Source organism: Lupinus angustifolius, chromosome LG20 (genome assembly GCF_001865875.1).
Source record: "Lupinus angustifolius cultivar Tanjil chromosome LG20, LupAngTanjil_v1.0, whole genome shotgun sequence".
In the NCBI taxonomy this organism is placed as follows: domain Eukaryota; kingdom Viridiplantae; phylum Streptophyta; class Magnoliopsida; order Fabales; family Fabaceae; genus Lupinus; species Lupinus angustifolius.
Window position 1 is genome coordinate 4,856,084 of NC_032028.1, and position 22,350 is coordinate 4,878,433.

Sequence of the window (22,350 nt, forward strand, 5' to 3'; positions counted from 1 at the left end):
CGCTTATGAGTAGGCTGAGAACTTATAAAATAGGTGAGAATCTATAATCAGTAACAAAAAAATAGGAGTTTATAACGTAGATAATAAAAGATACATGTTTAATAATTCAACTTATAAACTAACTGGCGACTGGCGAGTGTAAAATAAAACAAAAATGTGACTTGTAAATTATAAGTCACCTCCGATAGACTAGTGAATTATTAACTTAAAGAATATAAAGAAATTTAAATAATGTTATTTAGATACATGCCCGCTATAAAAAGGAGAAATAGTTTTGGCTCATGATGTTGTAACTAGGGATGGCAACAAGTGTCTGGGGGCTGATAATATTTTTCTGTATCCAAATCCATAATATATGAGGTACCCGTGCAGGTAGCGGGTATTTATGGGTACCCAATAATTTTAAATTATATATTTATATAATTTGTAATGATCAATGTGTAAAAATAATTGTTAATGAATAATATGACATTTATATGATCATAGTCAAATATGTGTAATTTATTATGAAATAATAGTAAAATATATGATATATAATCTTAAAATAATAATAAATATATATAAATATTTAACTAAAAACTAGATGTATAAATTTGCGGGTAGCCGTGAGACGAGTATCACAAAATCCGCTCTCACCCATAAGTTATTATTGCAGGCAACCGTTGCGGGTATTTCCACGAGTATCCACATATCGGATTTTTTTGTCATCCCTAATTATGACATAGACAAAATTAGGGCGAAAAAAGATACATTCTCTATTTGCTCGAGACTGGCCTAGTAAACATGGTACTATCTTGAGTTTAGTACCGTCTTCGAACGGCACCTATCCGTTACATATGCTTACACGTTCTTTGTATTTATACCCAAAAAAAAAAGTTTAAGCATATGCATTGTCACTTTATTATTAATAATTCATTTTTAATTAGTATTTATTCTTCACAAAATAATAAAAATAAATAGCAAAAAAAAAGTTTAATTTTGCCATATTGGGGAGGGGACGCATGACAGTAGTGCAGTCTATAGTACTTGAACTAGTAGTTGTATTATTATTATTATATAGTTTTGAAACCATAGTACTTCTACTACCGCCATATATCATCACCTGTAATATTTTCTCGTGTTTGTCGCATCCGTGTTTTCTACGTCACTCTCATTCTCATATTTGACTGTTCATTTTTCTAATTTCTTATTCCCTCATCATATCAACTGAAATGATTTTGCTTATGACATTTGTTTTCTGTCTTATGTTCCTACTCCTTAATTAATAAGGTTGATTAACTTATCTTATCTAAGTAGTAGTTTGCAAATTTTGGATTAGGACAATATTCCATTTTGCATCAAACTTTGGATATCAAGTTCTATGTCTCATCTGTTTTTTATCAAAATTTTAAATCTACTTATACACTATGAAGCATAAATACAAATACATGTACAGATAAGATACGTATGATACGTCGACATACATTTTTTCTAAAATATAGGATACGATATGTTCAAAGATATGCGTATAAAATAATAAAAAACACATAAAATATGATAAAATTATAAGTGTAATCAAAATATACAAAGTAAAATAAGTTGTGGATCAGAGAGTGCCGACAATCAGAGGGTCAACGCAGTGTGACAGTATGTTGGTATGAGTCTTTATGGTCTATAAATAATTTGGTGTTTATTGAAAACAAATCTATTTTATCCTATTTTATTGAAAACAAATTTATATATCATATATTTTATTGAAAACAAATCTATATATCCTATATTTTATTGAAAATGAATCTTTATATCCTATATTTTATTGAATACGAATTTGATATATGTACTGATATTTATTTATTTTATTTTATTAATTTTGGATACTTTATAATACGTATCTTTCACAAATCTGAGCATATCCGTATCGGACATCGGTATGCGATGGTGTTTGACAAATCCATGTTTCATATCTTATACACATAGATAATATAAAAAGTAAGGAAAAATTATGAATAAGAGCATACAATACCGTGATTAAACTAACATTACCATTCATTAATTAGAAGAATATGAAAAAATGCATGTATGCAAAACTAGTACTATTATGATAATGTTGAGTCATCATATAACTACACTTATATTTAACTCTCTCTAACGAAATGATATGCTAGTACTGTGACAACTGACAATAAGAGAATATGAAAATCATAACTTGAATGAGATTTTAAGTTTCCTTACAAAAAACCAGCAGTTAAAAATTAAAAACACTTGACCTTTTTTGAGGTAAACAACAGCATCTCATTTCCAAAAACTAAAAAGAATTTCCACAAAACACCGAACCACACTTCCCCAAATAACATTGAAAACAGACATTTCTAGATCTACATCCCACCTTGAGACTTGGGTGAACCACTGAATGCTCAGAACAAAGAAAATATTAAACCTTTCACCCTTCCATCAATCCCTATATCATATTAATTATGCCCTCATTTTTATAATTCCATATATTTTAGAGTTTAATATGTGTAGAATATCACTGTAAAAATTTAGAGTGTGATATATATATTTACTTTATGTAAAACTTTATATAGTATTATTCATCATTTATTTGAGAGTTACTAATAATAAAAAATGAACGATTGATAATACATAACAATACATAAATTTTTTTCTCAGAGATATATAATATAGATACTAGACTAATATTTTCTGAAAAACAATAATGATTAAAATGTATGTTAATACATATATTTTGCTCTCTATATTTTAATATTTTATTCTAAATATCTCGATATCATAAGAATTGCTTAATGATACTATATTTTTAATTGTATTCTTATTTTTTAGGTTTTTCATCTTATATTTCTTCTCCCTTAAAATGGAAAATAGATTAAAAGGTTAAAATATATTGAATTAATTATTTTTAATCTATAAACATAACTTTAAACACCAACTTTTAAGAAAGAGACAAGTACATGAATGAAATAGTTAGTTTTGAAACACAAGAGTGCCAAATCTTTCCTGTCTAACCTAGCTACTACGGAGTATACTATAAAACTCAAAACAGTTTCTTCATCATTTCCAACAACCCCATTCTCCCATACTCTACCATTTCTAGTTTTATAAGTAATGAAAATCAAGAGACCTACGTTAAAATGAACAATTTTTTTTAAGGTTAACACACCATTTTATAAATCATTAAAAACACTTTATTTAATTAGATATCACTATTTATTTCTGAAGAGAGAAAAAGGTGTTAATTAATAAGAAAGGATAATAGGTAGAACTATTGAATGAGGATAGAATTAGAAAAAAGTTTGTTCAAACTTTGGAACAATTAAACCACAGTATTTTTTTAAGCAAAAAAAAAAACAAAAGCAACAAAATATATTATTTGAGAGTATTAACATGAATAATGCTCCTCTAAATTGGGTTTATGTATATCATTAATGAATAATGCTCCTTTAAATTGAGTTTATGTATATCATTAAGTGATACTCATTTTAGTCCTTTTATATGATATTTTTTTTATATTTTACTTTTAATCTTTTTCATAAAACATTTTTCCAAGTTTTATCTACATCAAATATTTTTTTATCAAATTATTTTTACATTAATTGACTAAAAAAAAGGTCATTTGTTAAGTGGGTGTAAAGTGAAAATGAGTAAGTCATACTAATGGAAGATAATTTAAAAATATATATGTCTAATGATTCTAAGAACATTAATCATATTTCTCAATTCGCGAAAATAAAATTGACTAATTGTTTCAATGCACCGTATAGGCTTAATTTCGTATTTTTTATTTAAAAAATATGTTTAACACTTATAGATAACTTAACAGATTGTAATAATTTGATTTTCTTAACCCCGGTTTATAAAAAGTAAAAAAATAGCATGGGCAAATTGTAAAACCAATTATTTAATAAATAAAAAATGAGTTTACTACCCCAATATTTTTTTATCTTCTTAAATTCTTGTACTTAAAGCTAAGAAATTCTATGATAATTGTATTGGACTAGAACGGAAGTGCTTCTGCAAAGTACATGGGTGTTTCACAAAAAAATGATTTTTTTTAATTAAAACACATCCTCTCTCTTTCCCTTCAATGGTCACTCTCTCTATCCCTTCAATGGTCACATTCCATGATTTTACATCACTACTTAATGTTGTAAACCTCATCCATCCAAACAGGCCAGTATTAATATAATACTAAATTATTAAAATGACCAAAATATCAATAATTTAATTTCTGATAACAATATTTGTTAAAAAACGTAAAATATATTAGTTGATTAGTAATAGGGTGAACAAATACCTTTACTACTATCTAAAAAAATCATCCTTCTATATCTATTTATTGTATTATTATTGGTTTGTAGTTTGTACAGTACCATGATGTAACACCTTAATTATAGCAAGTTTAAAATGTATAATATGGAGGGAGATGAGAAAAATAATGTTGTTTTGACTCCAACCATCTATTGCTGTTGGTTGCCAGTGATTTGGACTTGAAAGCTCCCATCTTTTCATGTCTATTGATATTGATTGTTGATACATCACTTGGCTTATTCATCTCTTCTTTTGACTCCTCTCTCTTTCTCATACACTCCTCTTCCCCATCTTCATCGTTGTCAAGCACTGTGTTCAAGTCATCATAATAATAAAAACACTTCAAAGTTTTATAACTTCACTCACCAAACAACAAAAAGAGAGAGAGAGAAACATAGAAAAATGGAGTCTTTGGTAGCTGAAACATCTAAGAAGAAAGCAATGTGGTTGTATCCTAAGGTTTTGGGTTTTAATCCTTCTGAAAGATGGGGGCACTCTGCTTGCTTCTCCAACGGGCTTATGTATATCTTTGGGGTATGAAAAATACTATGCTAACAGTTTTTTACAAAGTTCATAGTATAATTATTTATTTGAAGGAGTTTGTAACTAAATCCTATATTGATTCTATGTGAAAGTGCTTGTTACTTGGTTATCTTCATTAATGGTGTCATTAGTTTTACTTCTTTTTTGGTTTTGGCCTCATGGGGATGTGTTTTTCTAGTCTTGATCATCACTGGGAGTTTTCATTCTTGTTTTGTGCTCATTAATTTCATGAACTCCTAGTACTTTTCTTTCTCATGTCCCATTTTCTATCTATGGCTAATAACCAAAACACTTTCTTCCCTGAATCTTAGTTTTTTCCCAATTTCTCTTATCACATATATTTTCTGGAGACAATTAACTGAAATCATTTTTGTTTCTCTAATTAGTGGGACAATGCATTTTTCAGTGAGGATCATCTTTCTGCTTTCTTTATATAGCAATATTCACATTTTTCTTCACTACTTACAATACACACACTTAAAAGTAGAAGCACTTTCATGTCTTTTAATCTCACAACCTCTATCTAGTAGTTATTTTTTTGGTTACATTCACTCTTCTTTTTGTTTTGTTACATACCTCTACGTAGTAGTTAATTTCTACTTAATTAGTACCTGTCTTATCACTCTCTTATCTCTTCATGAACACCTTAATTATTGCAAAACTCTCATTTTAGCTTGTTAAGTACAATTACTTAACCTTAAAGAGATTAACTTGGATAAAAAAAACATGAAAATCATTCTCATTTCCTTTCTTCTTTTTTGATCACTTTCTATATTCTTCATATGTGAACAGTATGAGAAATGTTCTGATAACAAGATATTATTTGTCTACTCATTTCAGGGTTGTTGTGGAGGAATGCATTTCAGTGATATTCAGTGTTTCGACTTTGAAAAAATGTCATGGAGCAAGGTTGCTACCACAGGTGAAAAACCAGGCCCTAGAGATAGCCATAGTGCTGTTCTTGTTGGTCATAAAATGATAGTATTTGGTGGCACAAATGGTTTCAAGAAGGTAAATGATACTCATATACTTGATCTTGAGACCAAAGAATGGGCACGTCCAATATGTGAAGGGACTCCTCCTTCACCAAGGGAAAGTCACACTGCCACTTTTGTTGATGATGAAAGATTGGTGATTTTTGGTGGTAGTGGAGAAGGAGATGCAAATTATTTGAATGATTTGCATATTCTAGACCTTAGAACTATGAGATGGACCTCTCCTGAGTTAAAAGGTGATTTGCCTGTGCCTAGGGACAGTCACATTACTCTTGCAATTGGGAATAAGCTTGTTGTTTATGGTGGAGATAGTGGTGATAAGTATCATGGTGATGTTAATATGCTTGATATGGAAACAATGACTTGGTCAAGGGTATGTGTGGTTTTCTCTCTTCTCTTTAATAGCTTTTTCATTTGGTATGGAATAGAAAGACCATATATCATAATGATAATATTGAATGAAAATCATATTTCTCATACTCTTATTCTTCCGGATGGATCAGAGTTTGCCAACAAATAAAAAATGATACCTTATTTTAATTTTATTTCACAAAAATGATATTTTAATATTCACATGTCCAGATTCAAGTGAAAAAAGATTTATTACATAATTTTGACTACATGGGTTGGAGTTAATGTTGATTTTCTTTGCATTTTAATGCATGACAGTTGAAAACTCAAGGTTCTTCACCTGGAGTCAGAGCAGGTCATGCGGCAGTGAACATTGGAACCAAGGCAAGTTCTCTTTTATTTTATCGAAAATATTTTGTGAACATCCATTTTTAATGTTTAATTTTATATAACTTAAGTTACATATAAAGTTGTACTGTGTATTTATAATTTATAAATAATAAATTCGCATTATTCAAAGTAAAGTTAATTCATTTACAAATATTTTGTATTCTTAATTTATATACAAGTTAATTGACTAGTAAACTGCTGACAGATTCTGCACCAGGTGAAAACTAAGCATCTTGTTTTACTTTGCATCAACAGTGACATTAATTTCTAAATAGTTTCTGGAAAACTTACTTTATGACATAACTGGTGAGCTTTAATTATTTACTTCACCTAGTGAAAAAAGGTTACTAAAGTAATACAGTGGTAGTTATGAATGATACTTTTTAACTGTTTTCATTTTCATCAGGACTTGGTGATTAATATATATATGGTACTAATTCAAGTTTATTTAGTAGATGATTGTATATATGATTTTACAGGTCTACATTATTGGAGGGGTAGGAGATAAACGTTACTATAATGACATATGGGTCTTTGATATGTGCACTTATTCATGGACTCAACTTGAGATACGTGGTCAACAACCACAAGGACGGTTTTCTCATACAGCTATTGTTGCAGACAAAGATATTGCTATATATGGCGGGTATGTTATTACCAAGTTAACTATATATATTTTCTTTTTTCTTAGTCAATGTAACAATGTCCATCATTTTTCTTATTTTCTTCGGCTATTAAAATTTTGATTTTTCATTCTGATAGGTTGCTTAATTTTGTCTTAATAGCAGGTGTGGTGAAGATGAACGTCCTTTGAATGAATTGTTGGTATTGCAGCTTGGAGCGGAGCATCCGAATGGGCGTTACAACATTTCCATGTGCAAAGTTTTTGGAGCTTATTGGAAACAAGAGAAGAATACTATCCCTGGAAGAGTAGATACCAATGGGGTATATAATTTTATGTATATACCAATGTTGCTATATGTACTTGTTGACATAATAGTTAATTAATGTCAAGAAAGAACTAACAATGTGTTTGATGCAGAGAACTCCACACGCTGGGAATAATGAAGTTTTAGGAAAATGGGGTTATGAAGTTGTATCAGAAAAATCTCAAGCCTATCACCTTGGTTCAGGTGGTTAGGCCATTTAAATTACCTTTATCTGCCAAGAATAATTATAACATCACACCCTTTTTCACGCTTACTTTATAATCATTGATCATGTAAGTTGATGCTTCCGAAGCAAAAATCTTTCGATCAATGATTACAAAGTAGCGATAAAAAGAGGTGTAAGAAAAACGAGTGAGAATTTCATTATTCTTGTGCCAAAGGAGACTCGAAGAATTGATTGACTGAAGATTATAATAATGTGCAGGAAGTTCACAACAGAAGAGGAGAAGAGTTGCAGCTGCAAAGGTGTGGGATGTGGAATCAGAACAAGAGGAGCATTCTCTTTCGCTGTCTCAGCATTCATCTCCATCTCAATCTGATCAAGAACAAACCCCATGTCAAAAAGCCAACGCTTCCATCTTGAATTCTCAGCGTTATCATCTACTCAAACATATAAATAAAACTCCAAGCAATTGGCAACATGACAATGGCTCAGGTTATAAGAGAGTTTTGAAGAATGCTACTCAAACAAGTCCACATGATCTTCATCAGCATCAACCAAAACAAGAGCAGTTTCTTCATGTTCATGAGGATAGTAGAAAAGGACACATTCAAAACCTGGTGCATCATTTGCTTCAAATTTTATTATTCAATTTATTAATCTTTCTTATTTCTATTTACTTAACTATTCTACTTGATTTTGAATCCTAGATTGGTGCCGAAGTTCGAGGGAAAGTTGATGGAGCCTTTGACTCAGGTTTGCTGATGACTGCATCTGTGAATGGAAGAATCTTCAGAGGAGTCTTATTTGCACCTGTAAGCTTTTAAACTGTGCTTCATAAATCCATCACATTTTGATTGTTGTATAAGTGTTGCACCACTATTTGTTTGTCAACCGTGCAGTGTGGTTGGTCAGGAAAATAAAATTTTAAGGAACATGGTTTAATATCAATTAAATTTTATTTTTGTGATCAATCAAACAGTCCCACATAAAGTCGGCATAGACATGATACAAATGATGTTATCTCATTTATGTTACAAACAAATTAAATGTTACAGGGAACAGGAGTAGTATCCAACATTATTGAACCAAATTGTTCTCTACCAAGTTCATTATCATCCACTCAGCCACTTATGAACACAAACCATGTGGATAATTTGAGGGCTTCTCAGCAGGTACCTATTAATTCTCATGTAGAATACTGCCATGGCTCTCAGCAAACTCTGCTGGCTAGACCAATTCCAATGATCAGAGACACCACTGCATCTTTTGCCAAAGAGCACAATAAAATGAGAAGTGATCTTCAAGGCTTGGTTTTAACGCTTGGAGGACCTGCTAGTGGCAACCATGCTTGATCCTAAGGTGAAATAATATTGATGAGGCAAATAAGGTTTATGTAAATTTATGGAAATAATAATCCTTTTTTTAATTTAATGGTTATGAATTTCTGGATCAGCCATAAGTTGTGTGTAATATTTGGTTTTCACTTTTCAGTGATCAGTATGTCATGTCTCAGTCTTTGTAAGATTTTAGGAGTATTTGATTAAAGACAATTCCCATATAATAGTCAAAAGTTGATGTTTCTGACAAAATGTTCAAATTGGCCTGAGATGGGTGGATTAAAACGTTGTAGTCATGAATTTTTACTATAAATTAGGTTGAATTTGGACAAAAATTGAAGAAGGCTATCATAAGAATAAAAATAAGGTAATTCTATTGAGAGGGATGATTCACTTGCTACAAGAATAAAATTAAAAAAATTGTTCCACATTTTATTCATCAATTCTATAAGAATCTAATGATTTAAATATACTCACTAATTCAAACTATTGATAATGTGAGACTCTCATTTGGAATGTGAGATTACTAAATGGGTGTTTGGTTGACATTCTGGAGAATTTCATTTGGGAATGTGACACTCATTTGATAGAAAGTTTAGAAAAAAATGTAAGAAAGTTAACATCGATGAATGTTAATATGTAAATGAAGGGAAAATGTTGAATTGCCACATTTTTAGATGGCAAACCAATAATATTCTCATTTATGATTCATAGGAAGCAAAAATTAGAATGTTTCTAAAACATAAAAAATGTCAAAAAATGAAAAGGTTCAAATTTAAAAATTATAAAACGGAGAGATTACATCTTTTAAGCATAATTTACTACACACCTAATTTGGAGAGAGTAACATTCATTATGTCTACACTTATTGGATAATCGGCAGAGTTAACAAGAGTTTTTTAAGGCAAGATCCTAGGTTAATTCAAGTGCTCCCTTACGCTGTTTATCTCATTTGGTTTCTGGACTTCTAGTTATATATAATATTCAAGTAAGTGTATGTGAGGTCTATCTAACCTAGCTTTTGAAAATAGAGCCACATGCTGTAGGGTACATTGGTTAAAGTGAAACTAAAAAAAGGGTCAAGTGTCAACTTAAACAGTTAACAGCACGTAGCTGCGATAAAAGGCCAGAAGTAAAGCATACATGCACACACATTACATAAACATTATGTGAGAAAAAAATGTTTGTAACATGTGAGAGTTTTATATAATGTTATTTTATTATTTATTATTCATGTTCAATCTCTTAAAAGTCATATATTATTCAACTTTTCTATACAATATAAAGGTAATATACAAAGCATAATTGTATTTATTAATGATGGACATATGTGACTTTTTATACCAATCCTATCCGATGAGAAGATGATTATAAAATAAGAATATATATTTTGCTATTGAAAGTAAAGTCCATAACACACATAGATTGTTCTTGTTTGGAACATTTGGTAGAAACAAATAACATGGGAGAACAGGAAAAAACAGTAGCGATAGAGTGTGATAGCATGGTACTAATGGCAAAGTTAGTAGTTGGAGCATTGATTGTGTGGTTGTATTGAAGCAGAGAAAAGACAGAGTCGTGGTACGAAGGATTTTAAGATAAGAGAAGTGTGGGGCATATCAGTTACGTATTTCACAGAACAGAAAATAATTCCCCCGTGCCTTCCGCGCGCTGTGTCGTATATCACTAATGGGCCAGAGGGACCTGATAATGGGCCGCGATGGAAAAACCTTCGTCACTGTCACCAGTCCAATCTGTCTGCCTCATAGATACGCATGCCAAAAATTATTTACCCCATTCATACTTAAACAACCTTTAACCATTGAAGCACGGAAGAGAATAATCTCTTTCGGTATGTATAATTGTTACTTTCAATATGTGCTGCTCATAAAAATTAAACTATAATTCTTTTGATCATTCAATAGGGTCGATTATTATATTACTAAATTAATGTTTTGTTGGTCTTTGTATTAGTAGTTCATCATTTCATTGTTAATTTTTTTATTAAGAGACTTAATTATGTAAATTTTAAAAGGAAAAGAGAACTAAGTTATGCAACAACTTCTTGACATGTTGAAATGCATTAGTAGGAGATATGGTGATGATCTTCTCTAAAATGAGTTTGGTTGTAAATTAAGTTAGATAGTGTGGGGTATGTTCATCCTAGATTACCTAAGTATATCAATGTTTCAACCGGCTCCAGCATTAGAGTGTATTTTTGAATACCCACACAAGCAATCAAAGACCAATTCTAGTTGACTGGTCACTATTTCAACCAAATTTCCTCCATACAAAACAAGATTGATACTATGGGGATTGAGTTTTTCAACCTTCAACTCTCCAAAAAAAAAAAAGGTAATTAAAATGTAAATGTCTAATTAATTTAAAAAAAATGCATTTATAAACGGTAATAAGTATCTCTTTACGATATAATAAGTTAAATTGTACGGACACTAAAATTATAATATGTGTATTTTTTCTTGTTTTAGAATTATTTTTATAAAAAATAATTAAGTATGAAATATCTTATGATTATGGTGACTAAAGATATAACTTAACAAATTAGTATCTTTAATATATATTTTAAATTAGCGAATTACATATTATTTTAATCTAGTGAGATTGTTGAATTGTTGTAAGGAAAATAAGAAAAGGTGGTAGTGGTATTGAGTGAATGAAAGAGAAGAGTGATGAATGATGAGTGAAGGGTGATTGATTGATTGAACGAGTGACTGACTAGTTGTGGGTTTTTAAGATTGAGTGTGAGTGGGTGAATGAACATCATAAAGAAAATGAGTGAGTGAGTGAGTGAGTGAGATGCTTCACACTTCAAACATCTCTACAATTGAAATTAAAAGGAAAAGACAATAGTGGCAATCATCTATGTAATGTTGACAAGACTACTGCACCTCCTTTATTCAGATGATAATATGACCTCGCTTGCCCCGCTCAATTTACCACCCTACCCCTCTGCCCTTTTTGAGTCAATAGTTTTTCAAATCTAGAATGAAAGTCCTATAAGTAATCACTCACGGATTCTCATTTCATACTAAACTTATTTAAATTAATTAAGTTTCGGAGGAAAAGAAAATAAAATATAAAGGTTTAAAGTTAATTTACAAATATAATTATTAACTCCAAAATCTTCTGCTTTCCTTATTTATTCTCCAAAATTTAAATCAATATAAAAAAATCCCAAAGTTTGGATAAGTACGAATAAGATTAATTATTAATCTTTCCCTTATATTAGATTAGCATTACTTGTGTTGTTTTTATACAATTTGCTTATTATAGAAATTAAGATAGTGTTTAAATCTACTTTTTAATTAGGCATGAATTTGTTCATGCGGCTCATGATTATTATTATGAGTGGCTTGTGGAAAATAAAGATTTGAATAATAATGAAGTGAACTGGGCCAGAACAGAGCAGAAAACTCATGGTACTTTTCCCCGAAAACACATGGCAGCAGTTCACAACAAACTGGGCATGTTCCTGATAAATAGGGAATGAAATGTCCTGGTATAAGGAGATAAGTTATCTCCTCCTGTCAATGAAATCATGTATCATGTTTCATTATTTTCTATTGCTCATAAAAATTAAACTATAATTCTTTTGATCATTCAATAGGGTCGATTATTATATTACTAAATTAATGTTTTGTTGGTCTTTGTATTAGTAGTTCATCATTTCATTGTTAATTTTTTTATTAAGAGACTTAATTATGTAAATTTTAAAAGGAAAAGAGAACTAAGTTATGCAACAACTTCTTGACATGTTGAAATGCATTAGTAGGAGATATGGTGATGATCTTCTCTAAAATGAGTTTGGTTGTAAATTAAGTTAGATAGTGTGGGGTATGTTCATCCTAGATTACCTAAGTATATCAATGTTTCAACCGGCTCCAGCATTAGAGTGTATTTTTGAATACCCACACAAGCAATCAAAGACCAATTCTAGTTGACTGGTCACTATTTCAACCAAATTTCCTCCATACAAAACAAGATTGATACTATGGGGATTGAGTTTTTCAACCTTCAACTCTCCAAAAAAAAAAAAGGTAATTAAAATGTAAATGTCTAATTAATTTAAAAAAAATGCATTTATAAACGGTAATAAGTATCTCTTTACGATATAATAAGTTAAATTGTACGGACACTAAAATTATAATATGTGTATTTTTTCTTGTTTTAGAATTATTTTTATAAAAAATAATTAAGTATGAAATATCTTATGATTATGGTGACTAAAGATATAACTTAACAAATTAGTATCTTTAATATATATTTTAAATTAGCGAATTACATATTATTTTAATCTAGTGAGATTGTTGAATTGTTGTAAGGAAAATAAGAAAAGGTGGTAGTGGTATTGAGTGAATGAAAGAGAAGAGTGATGAATGATGAGTGAAGGGTGATTGATTGATTGAACGAGTGACTGACTAGTTGTGGGTTTTTAAGATTGAGTGTGAGTGGGTGAATGAACATCATAAAGAAAATGAGTGAGTGAGTGAGTGAGTGAGATGCTTCACACTTCAAACATCTCTACAATTGAAATTAAAAGGAAAAGACAATAGTGGCAATCATCTATGTAATGTTGACAAGACTACTGCACCTCCTTTATTCAGATGATAATATGACCTCGCTTGCCCCGCTCAATTTACCACCCTACCCCTCTGCCCTTTTTGAGTCAATAGTTTTTCAAATCTAGAATGAAAGTCCTATAAGTAATCACTCACGGATTCTCATTTCATACTAAACTTATTTAAATTAATTAAGTTTCGGAGGAAAAGAAAATAAAATATAAAGGTTTAAAGTTAATTTACAAATATAATTATTAACTCCAAAATCTTCTGCTTTCCTTATTTATTCTCCAAAATTTAAATCAATATAAAAAAATCCCAAAGTTTGGATAAGTACGAATAAGATTAATTATTAATCTTTCCCTTATATTAGATTAGCATTACTTGTGTTGTTTTTATACAATTTGCTTATTATAGAAATTAAGATAGTGTTTAAATCTACTTTTTAATTAGGCATGAATTTGTTCATGCGGCTCATGATTATTATTATGAGTGGCTTGTGGAAAATAAAGATTTGAATAATAATGAAGTGAACTGGGCCAGAACAGAGCAGAAAACTCATGGTACTTTTCCCCGAAAACACATGGCAGCAGTTCACAACAAACTGGGCATGTTCCTGATAAATAGGGAATGAAATGTCCTGGTATAAGGAGATAAGTTATCTCCTCCTGTCAATGAAATCATGTATCATGTTTCATTATTTTCTATAAAATATTTTTAAAAATAAATAAAATAGCACACATGTCACATTTTTATTGATTAGAAGTTATCTTCTGATATGACGAGATACATTGATGTTAGTGTTTCCTTGGTTGTATTTCCCTTTTCTGTTATCTTCGTAAGGGTGAATACCCTGCAAATAACATGGTAGTACAATTATCATGAACTTAGAGGCTCATGATTCATCCCCATTTTTTGAAAATTATGATCAGATGGTGTCCATTTTAACTAATCTCTCTCCCTAAATTTAAAATGACATTCTTTACATTGTAAGTAATCTTATATTACTTTACATATTCATCCACATATCTAAATATAAGCTAAAATCACAATCATGTTTTTATACTTGTTTTGTCGACAATTGATTTAAATGCAATGTCACACTCTTCAATCTTGTGTTGTCATCATATTAGTAGAGTCTCATGACAATTATCCTAAAAGAATATATTCCTCTATTTTTATCCTTGTATGAATTCTTTATTATATTTTTGTTTTTAGTTGAATAATGTATTATTTAATTTGTGCATTATTCGCAAAGTACGTCTGATTAATAAAAGAACAAAGCATACGATTCTCCTCTCAATATCTGTTTTATTTATAAGCTATATTAATTTTTGTATCTAAGCATCAAAGAAGACGAGTCATATGGGGATTTACCGGATTGACTCATAATGTGTTAAGGTTCCATGTCCTCCACGTAAGTTTGCCGGACCAAACCAAATATTGTCTTTGACCCATAATTAAAGAGTATCTTTTGGCTCATAACAACCGGAAAGAAGTTGAATTCCAACTCTAAAAGTATGTGAAGGTTACATCTCAAAATCAATTAGCAATTAAAGGAGTAGCCAACAAGTATTTAAACAATTTTGAGACAATAGTGCAGGTGGTGACATAAAAAGAAGAGTAAATTACACTGACACCATATTAGTTTTAGTGAAATTATACAAACTACCAATCACTTTTTTACACATGCACAAACCTCCCCTAATTTTTATATTTTCATTACACTGATTACCCACCTATACAATATATCATGTTTTGTTTAGTTAATTGCATTTATCACATTTTTTGTTTAAATGATGAGTGATTTGTATAATTTCACTAAAACTTAGGGGATGTCAATGTAATTTACTCTAAAAAAGAACTACTTGAATTAAAAAAATGTTATAAACTATCAATATAAAAATTTAATTAATATATTTTATCATCATTCATTTATATGAACACAATATATAAAATCCTTGCACTGTCATCTCATTTAAAAATGAGTTAAACGTAACATTTTCTACTCTTCGTTTTGCTTTCTTTCTTTTAAATCCGGGCCAGGCCCTAAGCAAAGAAAAGCCCACTACCGATTTCAATCGCAATCAGTTAGAATGATGGGTTAACGGGTGGCCCATATATAAATCACAATTCGCGAAACTTCTTCAAAGATAATTCCTTTTTTCTCTGCCTAGTCAGTTGATCGTTCTTGTTGGTGTGTTCTACTGACTCGAGAGTTTCCATACAGCATGGTACTACAATCGATTCCCCATATGCATTAGAGCTGCGAATTCAATTGATCATTTTTTTGTGATCGTTTTTTCTAATTAATCGTCGTTTTTTCTTTGTTTCCAGAATTTCCAGGGACTTTTAAGCGACTTACAGGATTGGGAAGTTTCTCGTAAGGGCAAAACATCACAAATGAACCAGACTCATAAGGAAAATGTTGGTAATTTTATCTCACTCTCTTCAATTTTTGTTACTTCCATGCTATCACCAAATTTTACTAACAACCACAAGCAACACAAGCTGTTCGTAGTGTATTAATTCTGTACTCTGTGTTCTACATTTCAATAACACTCATATGACTGTTGAATTCAGCCTCTAATATGTTACACTACACAGACTGATTTCTAAATAAGGGGCTCCGTCCATGTTTGCACGAGGCTCCCACCTGATGGGTATCGGTAGGATAAATGTACACAGACTTAGCCCTCAAACACAGAGACTTTTTCGAGGCTTTGAACTTGTAACCTTGTCGCAACACACGTCCATACTGCTGTGTTGACTATCACAGTCTGAATTTTTATCTTTTATTTTAGTGAAAAAAGCCCTCTATGCCGCTAATGTTTGGGTCAAGTGCAAATCCAACACTAAAGTTTAATAATATGCAAATATGAGTGTTAAACTTCAGGGTTAGATTTGCACATTATTAAACTTTAGGTTGGATTTTCACATGACCCAAACATGAAAGTGCTTCCCCTTTATTTTATGATGATTTTTACTGTTGAGGTTGGACAATTGGAATTCAAAAATAGCATCTACATCTAATACTAGGGATTTTAGTTTGTTTGGATGTTTCATCCACTTTTCAACTGGTTGTCTTTGGTGATACAGCTTTGTTAGTGTTTGGGAACTCCCTCTCTAAGGATGTTCTTAAGTGTATTACGGTTTGTTTCTCACATATAGTAAAATGGAAGTTGAACACTATGAAAAATACTGTTTGGATTTTTTTGTAACAATTAAGACTTCATAAAAGAAATAATAAGCATTTCAGTGCCAGAAGGATCAACTCAAAGAACCGGGCTGATAAAGATCCACTGTTCATTCATATGGATCAATGAGTTTATGCTATATTCTCTGTTTTTGGAATGTTGGAACTTGGAAGCGTATTTGATTTCCTAAGTTTTTCTCTGTCTGCTTCCTTTGCACATGCGAGGTGCCATGACCGATAAAAGGACCCCTTATTTTTGCATATTGTGAGTACTGTGTAGTGCATATGCATATGCCTGTTTATGTATGGATGAATTAATGCACTTGTTATCTATGATATGATATTCTGACGACAACGCACTAAGGGTTGATCTTCTCGAAATACTGGATAACTGTGTGTGCAGAAGTCATCTGGAGGAGATACAATTTCTTTTGATCGGGCAGGAAGTTATTCAGGAGAATCGTATGGTCTCTCGAGAAATAACGATCTTCATATGCGCAGTTTTGCTCATGAAGATTTTTCCGATGCTGTGTCAGAGAAAGATCTGGTAGGAGCCATTGATATTGTTACTTTTTTGTATTTTTTTTTGTCTTAAGGGGGTGATCATGAAAGAGTTTAAAATTCTCAGGTCTTTTAGTGATTGATTTTAGAGTTGGTTTCTTGTATGATGCTAATACTATAATCCGTCCATGTTTTATAGGGTAACGAGTTTTTCAAGCAGAAGAAGTTTAAGGAAGCCATCGACTGCTATTCAAGAAGCATTGCCTTGTCACCTACGGCTCTAGCATATGCAAATAGGGCAATGGCCTATATCAAGCTCAAAAGGTAATGTTAGCAAACCTACATTTTGTCTTTAAAGAAGTGTAGCTTACTGACCATATTATTCACAAATAGTGTGTTCCGTCAATAATGATATTTTTAGTAAAAAAATAATCAGGTGTTAGTTGGTCTCTCACCCAATGGTGCTCTTAAAGTGCATTTATTTTCCTGAAGGCGATCTGTTTTTTTCCTCTCTTATTTGTGTCGGTAGGTTCCAGAAGGCTGAGGATGACTGTACAGAGGCCTTAAACCTTGATGATCGTTACATAAAAGCATACTCACGCCGAGCAACAGCTAGAAAAGAGCTTGGGAAAATTAAAGGATCCATGGACGGTATGTTATATCCAGGCCATACACTTGTCCATTAGCTAAATATGAAGATATTTGAATTTGTTTACTATCTGGTCTGCATAAATTGCAGATGCTGAGTTTGCCTTGAGGTTGGAACCTGACAATCAAGAAATCAAGAAACAGTATGCTGATGCCAAGTCTTTGTATGAGAAGGTAAGCACACCAGTTTTACCATTATGATCACATGACTACTACATAACTTTTCTTTTTTAGTTACATGTTTGACATTTTCATGGCTATGTAGTGTAGACCACAAACAATGCAGTAAAGAGTTGTTTGTAGGGTTGCATGGAAATTTTAGGCTCAAACCTCGGAATACCGATTGTAGTTGCTAATTTGGAAAATGTAACAACAAATCATTGGCCTGGTGCCTTAAAGTAAGGTTCTAGAATTTAAGTAGAATCAAGACAGAATAAGTGATCTATAATGTTAACAATACTTCTGAGAAATATCGTATAAAGTAAAACTGTGACACCATATTTGGTTTCTGAAGAATAAATAAACAAGCAATAAGGGTACACACTCAGAGAAATTAGCCACTTGCTTTTTATAGTTTTGGTTAAAGGTTCATTTGGCCAGTTCCACTGTTCCAGAGTCTTAATCACTTCTGGTTAGTACATATTTAGAAATTGTATTGTTTACTGTCTTAGTTTCTTCTATATTGCAGTGGTTTATATTTTTTAAAGCACCATCATGCTTATTGTCCAGGGAATTGTTCAAATAGCATCTGGAGCTCTGAGAAGCACTGTACAGGAAAGTAAAAAGGTGGGAAAGTCAGAGCCAAACGTTAATGGAGGGACCATTTCACATGGTACTCAAAAGATAGGGCCAACTGAAGTTTATCCTCATACAAAGGTAAATCACCTTTAATGATATACCATTATGTTTATGGATTGAACCTGATTGAAGAGTACTTTGTTTGGTTTTTTCTTATATGATATTTTGTAGTCTAAAGTTTGAATATGTTGACAGGGTAATGACTCTGCTAAAGCGTCACTCTTAATGGAGGAGGTAGATAGCAAGGATACAAAAGCCAGTAACTTAAATCAAGGTCAAGAAGGAGATAGTTCTAAGGTAGGTTCTAGTGCAAGCAACAGTGTAGAGCATGTTAAGGTTTATCTTCAAATCTTCCACTTATATGTCGAGTAACCTAGTTAAAAAAGGACAACCCAGTGCATGAGGCTCCCACGTATTGGGTCAAGTAACCTAGTTCCAGTCCATATTCTAATTCTGCATAGAAGCATTAATTATATATTTTTCCTTGATTTATAAGGCTTTTGTTGTTGCTCTCAAATAGGAATATCTTTTTGATGTCCTTCCAAGTTCTTATTCTAATTCAAATTATCGACATTACATTCCTTTGGAGCTTTGCGGTGTATTTGTTTTTACTGCTTTTTTTTTTGTACTCAATGGTAGGAATAGAATGATATTTATGGTTTATGAGCTTTTCATTTTACCCATACTACATTTTTTTGCAAGTATTTTATATAATTTTGAAGGAGAGTATAGATGTTTTGATGTTGATAAGCTTTCCTTTTCCAACAGCAGTTTATATTCATTTTTACATTGTTTTGTCCTCACATATATTAACAGAGAAATCAGAAAATTAGTAAGCCGGAAATTAAAGCTTCTATTCAAGAGCTTGCTTCTCGTGCTGCTTCTCGAGCCATGGCTGAAGCTTCAAAGAATATCACACCACCAACTACAGCTTATCAGTTTGAGGCCTCTTGGAGAAGTTTTTCAGGTGATCGTGCTCTGCAGACTCGTTTGTTGAAGGTATCCATTTTGATGTTTAAATGTGATTTGATTATATTGTTAGTTTCGAGCATATAGCAATTGACAAGAGCAAGATGTTCCCCATTTTATTGAATTTCTGGTGTTAGATGTTCTGTTTTTTTGTCGCAGTAATCTGTTTTTCTTTCTGCATGTTAGGCCATATCTCCTCATGAATTACCAAAAATATTCAGAAATGCCTTATCTTCTGCCCTGCTGATTGACATCATCAAGTGTGTTGCATCCTTTTTTATGTAAGTAATCATAAGCAAAGCATTATCTATTGTTTTGACTTTTGTTTGAGCTTCCCACATGATAGAACCCTTTCTCTTTTTGCAGCGAAGACGTGGGTTTGGGTGTCAGTTATTTGGAGCATTTGGCTAAGGTACCGAGATTCGACATGATTGTAATGTGTCTTTCTTCAACAGATAAGGATGGTATGTTTTTTTATTTTTAAAATAGTAAAATTCTGATTGTTTCTGTTGCCACTCTGTCTGAAATCTCTTGAAAATTTATTTTTTCTTAACTTAACACATAAAGAATCTTATGTATGGACATGTGTGGGAAACCATTAGAAGCCCCAAGGAGAGTAGATCAAATGGAGGTTAGTCTAATTTCTAGAGCCGAAGGGGGGCCAAGAAAAACCCACAGTAAAAATTTAGAGATCAATGCTTTGTCAATGGACATGATTATGACATAGCATTATGACGCCGTTCGTTCCATATAGTTGACTCCACCTAGTAGGAATATGGCTTGGTTGTTGATGTATTTTATACATTTCCTTCCTGTTTGCATAAATGTTTTCCAGTTCTTTCTTTTGGCCAAAAAGTTCTTTTGAAATCCCTAAATCAAGCAGGGAAGAGGGGGTTTGTTAATATCAAGAGTTTGTAGATTGAAGTTGGTTAGTGGATCCTAGTGGTAACTGAGTCAGTTAGACGGGAGTCTAGTCAGGTGAGTTTGATGGTTAACTAGATTGGAGTCTAGTCTAGCCCTATGTTTACCAAATTAACCAAACCTAGATAAGGATGGAGATGCAAAATGTGTTGCTTCATTAAATCTTAGTCCGCGAGACAGTTTCCTTTTTGATATCTAAAACAATGACCTTCAGGTGTATCTTCTAGCACATTGTTAATTTTTTATTTAAGCTCAAGAAGTTATTACTTTCTCTTTTGTTAGTATGGCATGCATGGTTGTTAGTCTAATTGGTCTGAATCGGCCACATTTTGTGCAGTCTTACGCAAGATCTGGGATGAAGTGTTCTGTAGTGAGGCAATCCCAATTGAGTATGCAGAGATTCTGGACAACCTCCGATCAAAATTCAGCCTTGGACAATGAATCTTTACTTGCATGCTTTAATATGCTTTTACCCTTGATGAATATTGTCTTTTAGGCACCCATTTTCACTTGTAAATTATTATGCTGTTAAATTATTTGGTCATTGTTGACTCTATCCATCTTAAGCAATTGCTAATGCCTAATGGTAGGGCTAAAAACAAGTTTTAAAAGTGCCTTGGGCAGAACTCAAGTAGATTAAAATTAACTTTTAACTTTTGGCAAGAGGCATATCACAAGTGGCTTTGTTTTCCACATTTTATTGAGATAGTTTAAGCTTCTTGTTGTTTGGTCGTTATTATGGGGTACAAAGTTGAAAAAGTCATGTCCAATGCAACCAATCGATGAAGTGTTAAGTGATAAAACTTTCATGTCCGGTTGGATGTCATTTATTGTAGTCAAAGAGTCATGATCAATCATCATTGAAGTCTTCATGGACCACGTGGGGAGTGTTAAACCCTGTTTGGTTTTCATCCATAAGGATTTTTCGCCATCTTTTTCCACATGCTACAACTCTCATGTAAGGACTTATATGGTACTACTTAGAGACTTCACAGACTAAAAGAAAAACTTCCAAACTACTTTACAAAAAAATGGTTATTTTAACTTCAAATCAATTCCTTTTAACAGTTTTTTTGTAGATAGTTTTACCAAAATGTAAACCAAACGAACTCTTAGAAAAATGGGCAACTCAACCGAGAAAGAAGTGAGTAAAAAATATATTAATTTGATAGAATTTCTAGAAAAATTAAACGGAAATGTCAATTTTATTAATATTTTTAACCTAAAGGATCAATATATATATAAAAGGTATGAGACTTAAGCTAAAAAACAAGACAATTTCGCCTCAAGTATATTATAACTTGCGCATAAGAATGGTAGATTATAATCTAAGTGTTTCAATTAGGGGTAAGTTAGATGCTAATGCAAAGAGAATATAGTGAGAAGAGATAAAAATATGAGAAGGGTTGTGGAAATAATGAATTTTTGTGAGACAAAAATATTTTTTTACTCTTTGTAGTCGTGCAGGTAGCGGGTATTTGCAGGATACCCAACGAGTTTTTAATTTTAATTATATATTTATATAATTTGTAATAATCAATATGTAAAAATAATTGTTACATGAATAATATGATATTTATATGACCAATTTATGATTATAGTCAAATATGTGTAATTTATTATGAAATAATAATAAAGTATATGATCTTAAAATAATAATAAATATATATAAAAATTTAACTAAAAATTAAATATATAAATGT

At 31.5% G+C, this 22,350-nt stretch overlaps 2 protein-coding genes across 5 annotated transcripts; both read left to right on the plus strand.

The window, feature by feature from the left end:
• Positions 4,708-9,274, plus strand: LOC109335095 (rab9 effector protein with kelch motifs-like). The gene is made up of 9 exons (XM_019571165.1): positions 4,708-4,839; positions 5,689-6,216; positions 6,513-6,578; positions 7,064-7,230; positions 7,373-7,529; positions 7,627-7,717; positions 7,959-8,314; positions 8,405-8,509; positions 8,753-9,274. Exons 1-9 carry the CDS (start codon positions 4,708-4,710, stop codon positions 9,047-9,049), a joined length of 1,899 nt encoding a protein of 632 aa, XP_019426710.1. The 3' UTR covers positions 9,050-9,274.
• On the plus strand, positions 15,745-21,338 carry LOC109336806 (RNA polymerase II-associated protein 3). Of its 4 annotated transcripts, none has more exons than XM_019573633.1 (12): positions 15,745-15,848; positions 15,952-16,041; positions 17,214-17,357; positions 17,511-17,635; positions 17,841-17,962; positions 18,051-18,133; positions 18,689-18,835; positions 18,953-19,054; positions 19,574-19,756; positions 19,913-20,007; positions 20,093-20,190; positions 20,985-21,338. In XM_019573633.1, exons 1-12 carry the CDS (start codon positions 15,846-15,848, stop codon positions 21,086-21,088), a joined length of 1,296 nt encoding a protein of 431 aa, XP_019429178.1. In that variant the 5' UTR covers positions 15,745-15,845; the 3' UTR covers positions 21,089-21,338. The 4 variants fall into 4 exon arrangements, with proteins under 4 accessions (XP_019429178.1, XP_019429179.1, XP_019429180.1 ...); XM_019573634.1 differs by having other exon boundaries at positions 17,217-17,357; XM_019573635.1 differs by lacking the exon at positions 15,745-15,848 and having other exon boundaries at positions 15,952-16,045.

Bases quoted from the DNA above. Each gene is read 5' to 3' on its own strand.
- LOC109336806 (XM_019573633.1), top strand. The intron at 19,757-19,912 runs GTATCCATTTTG...TCTGCATGTTAG, and splicing joins TGCAGACTCGTTTGTTGAAG to GCCATATCTCCTCATGAATT. The intron at 20,191-20,984 runs GTATGTTTTTTT...CATTTTGTGCAG, and splicing joins TTCTTCAACAGATAAGGATG to TCTTACGCAAGATCTGGGAT.
- LOC109335095 (XM_019571165.1), top strand. From the start codon at position 4,708: ATGGAGTCTTTGGTAGCTGAAACATCTAAGAAGAAAGCAATGTGGTTG. The intron at 6,579-7,063 runs GCAAGTTCTCTT...ATGATTTTACAG, and splicing joins CAGTGAACATTGGAACCAAG to GTCTACATTATTGGAGGGGT. The intron at 8,315-8,404 runs GTGCATCATTTG...TTTGAATCCTAG, and splicing joins AAGGACACATTCAAAACCTG to ATTGGTGCCGAAGTTCGAGG.